The sequence below is a fragment of the Cucurbita pepo genome, unplaced genomic scaffold (genome assembly GCF_002806865.2).
Source record: "Cucurbita pepo subsp. pepo cultivar mu-cu-16 unplaced genomic scaffold, ASM280686v2 Cp4.1_scaffold000964, whole genome shotgun sequence".
Taxonomy (NCBI): Eukaryota; Viridiplantae; Streptophyta; class Magnoliopsida; order Cucurbitales; family Cucurbitaceae; genus Cucurbita; species Cucurbita pepo.
Window position 1 is genome coordinate 6,320 of NW_019647163.1, and position 2,976 is coordinate 9,295.

General features: G+C 35.7%; 1 protein-coding gene across 1 annotated transcript in view; it reads left to right on the top strand.

Annotated features, from left to right (window-relative positions):
- Positions 1-1,951, top strand: part of LOC111786043 (DNA helicase INO80-like) — a gene marked incomplete at both ends in the record, with an annotated part of 7,978 nt that extends 6,027 nt beyond the window's left edge. The window contains 4 exon segments of the mRNA XM_023666397.1: positions 82-207; positions 930-1,091; positions 1,177-1,234; positions 1,838-1,951. Of these exon segments, the coding sequence (XP_023522165.1) occupies positions 82-207; positions 930-1,091; positions 1,177-1,234; positions 1,838-1,951 (460 nt within the window).
- Positions 1,952-2,976: the final 1,025 nt, after the last annotated feature.

The window sequence follows — 2,976 nt, forward strand, 5'->3', positions numbered from 1 at the left end:
TTTTTTTTTTTTTTTTTTTTTTTTTTTTTTTTTTCTTTCTTTTCTTTTCACATTGGTTGTTTTCTTTCCTTTTCCTTCTAGGGATGCTGGTTTTCACATCCTCATTACCAGCTATCAGCTACTTGTTTCTGATGAAAAGTATTTTCGGCGTGTTAAGTGGCAATATATGGTTTTGGATGAGGCACAGGCAATCAAGAGTTCTACAAGGTTTGTTCCTATTACTTTGCATTTGGCCCTAGCTGATTTACTATTTGTTGGTTGGTCTTGGTGCGCATACGTTTATTTATTTAGTCCTCCTGTTAGTGTTATAGGAAAACTCTACCTGTGGTTGTTTATACTGATTCATACTTCCCTGTAGTCTGGAAAGAGAACTATAGGTTTGAAAAGGCAGTAGTTCAGAAACTTACTGTAGAAGAAGTGTCACAAATCTGGTTATTGATGTGAATTTGACAAGATATTTTCTTAGCAAATGTGTGTGTCTGGAAAGTTAGAGAGATTTTTTCTTATAAAAAAATCTTTCTTGTTATGAAGTTTTATTTTAATATAATCAATAGAATCTTCTTGGCTCAGGGTGGATATTTTGTCTTCCCTCTCTGCATGTTAATAATAAAGGTTTTGTTTTGCATATTATCGACCATCCCTTCCTATTTTAACGTACCAGTGGAACTTATGTTAATGACCCATCATGTAACTGAGAAGCAGTTGGATCAAGGATAGGTGATAGGCTTTCGTTAACATAAAATCCTCTTGCTTGTGTCATGAGTATTCTAGTAAACGACTAAACAGCTGAATAGTTTGCTCTGCTGAACTTTATAAAAAAGTATTACTCAGCAGAACCTTATTAAAAAATGTATTATTCAACAGAACCACCATAATTGTGGCCATTTTTTAGGCTCTAATGTATTATGTTGGTTTCATTAAATTGACAGCATAAGGTGGAAGACACTGCTAAGCTTTAATTGTCGGAATCGATTGCTGCTTACTGGGACTCCTGTCCAGAATAATATGGCCGAGTTGTGGGCCCTTCTACATTTCATCATGCCTACTTTATTTGATAGCCACGAACAATTCAATGAATGGTTTTCAAAAGGGTCAGTATTGATTAGTTGAGCTCTATCGCGATTTAATCAAACTATGCTAAGTAAATGTTATTTGATTCATATTCTTTTCCTGCAGAATTGAAAATCATGCAGAACATGGGGGTACTTTGAACGAGCACCAGCTTAACCGCTTGGTAAGTACTGATTTATTACCCGTGAAATCTGCCATATCAATTTTGTTGTTATATGAAATGAAACTGCTTCTATAGGAAGTTACACACTCAGAATTCCTTGTTTAGATTGGGAACGTGCAGCACTTCTGTTTCATCCTTACGAATCTCCTACTTGAAGAAATTCACTATGACAGAAGTTCCTCCCTGTTTTATATGATAGAGTTATAAAAATTTTCATGGAGAAAATTTAAAATTTGTGTTGGTGTTGATAAAACTAGATCTAGTTTTAACTATCTCACTCTCCTCTCGGTGGAAAGGAACTTGTTGGGTCACCAAATTGCTTTCTGATAGAGCCTCATTTTTATGTAGCTAATTTTATACACTCGTTGTATCTTGAAAGTTTGAAACAAAGGACATTTCTTATCAAGACATCAGTGTTCTTTAACTGGTTTGGATCATATAGTCTATTTTCATCTTTATTAAGAAAGCTTTTTTAGATTTATTTTATATTAGTAAATGGAATTTGGATGATAGAATAAATCAAGGGTTGGAGTTATAAAAGATTCAGTATTTTGTGACTTACTTTGTTGGCTTATTCATGGGTTTCTCATTTTTCTGAAACAGCATTCAATATTAAAGCCTTTTATGTTGCGGAGAGTTAAAAAGGATGTAGTCTCTGAGCTTACTAGAAAAACAGAGATTACAGTGCATTGCAAGTTAAGTNGGATACTTGGGAGTGTATTAAAAAGTGGCTCATGTAGTAGGGTTAGATGATTGTCTTGTAAGATTAGTTGAGGTGCGCACAAGGTAACTTGGACATGCAAAAATATAGAAGGAAAAAAAAAGAAGGAAAGAAATGGCCTAGATCCAATCCAATAATCCTTCCAAAATCATATTGCTTTCATTAGCTACCTTGTTTTTGACCTTGGAGTACAAGAGGAGGTTGCATTTGATCACCGTCATGGAATTCTTCTAGGTATAAGGTATCTCCATATCCATTTGGACGACATGGCTTGATTTGTTTGCTCAATGTTGCAATGTCAAGACTTCCAAGATAATTAGGGCGTTGAATCTTTTTACAGCTGACTAGATGAGAGCCACCCTTTGTTTGGGGCCTCCCTTAGAAAATTTCAGGAGCTTCTCGATAGGTTGCTAAAAAGGGAGACATATAGTATAAGCTTTCCTCCGTAGGTAATAAGGCATGCTTCTAGTTTAGAAGCTTTTATGCAATTCTCTCAAGGATTGGGGCCCAAAAGCTGGGAGATTTAGGCTTACCATCAAGAGTGAAATTGTAACCCCCCATATCCAGGATTCGGACTAGGATTTGAGATCCTGATTTTGATGGCCTCGGCATTTTTCGGCGACATGACCATGTTACCTACTTGACTTTAACCACTTTGAAGAGTGAAGACTATCCCCACAAATTAACAAGAGTCCTTTGAACATACTTTTATCCTCACTCACATGCTTCCTAGTAAGTCACCCAACATAAAATTGCTTCAAGCCAAACATGCTTAACTTTGGAGTTCTTATGAGTTCTTATGATTGAGCCACCAAAAAGAAAGGTGCACCTTGTTGGTATAAGTGGTAACCATCAAATCTTTTAAGCATTTCTTAATCATAACATCATATCTTCAGGACCACTCTTATTCAAATGTGGTCTTAGTTCATTCATGTACTCTTTTACACAAGCGTCATAGAGGCTAAGATAGGTATTTGGCTGGCCAAAGCCAAATCATCAATGTTGATAGTTATGAAGAATT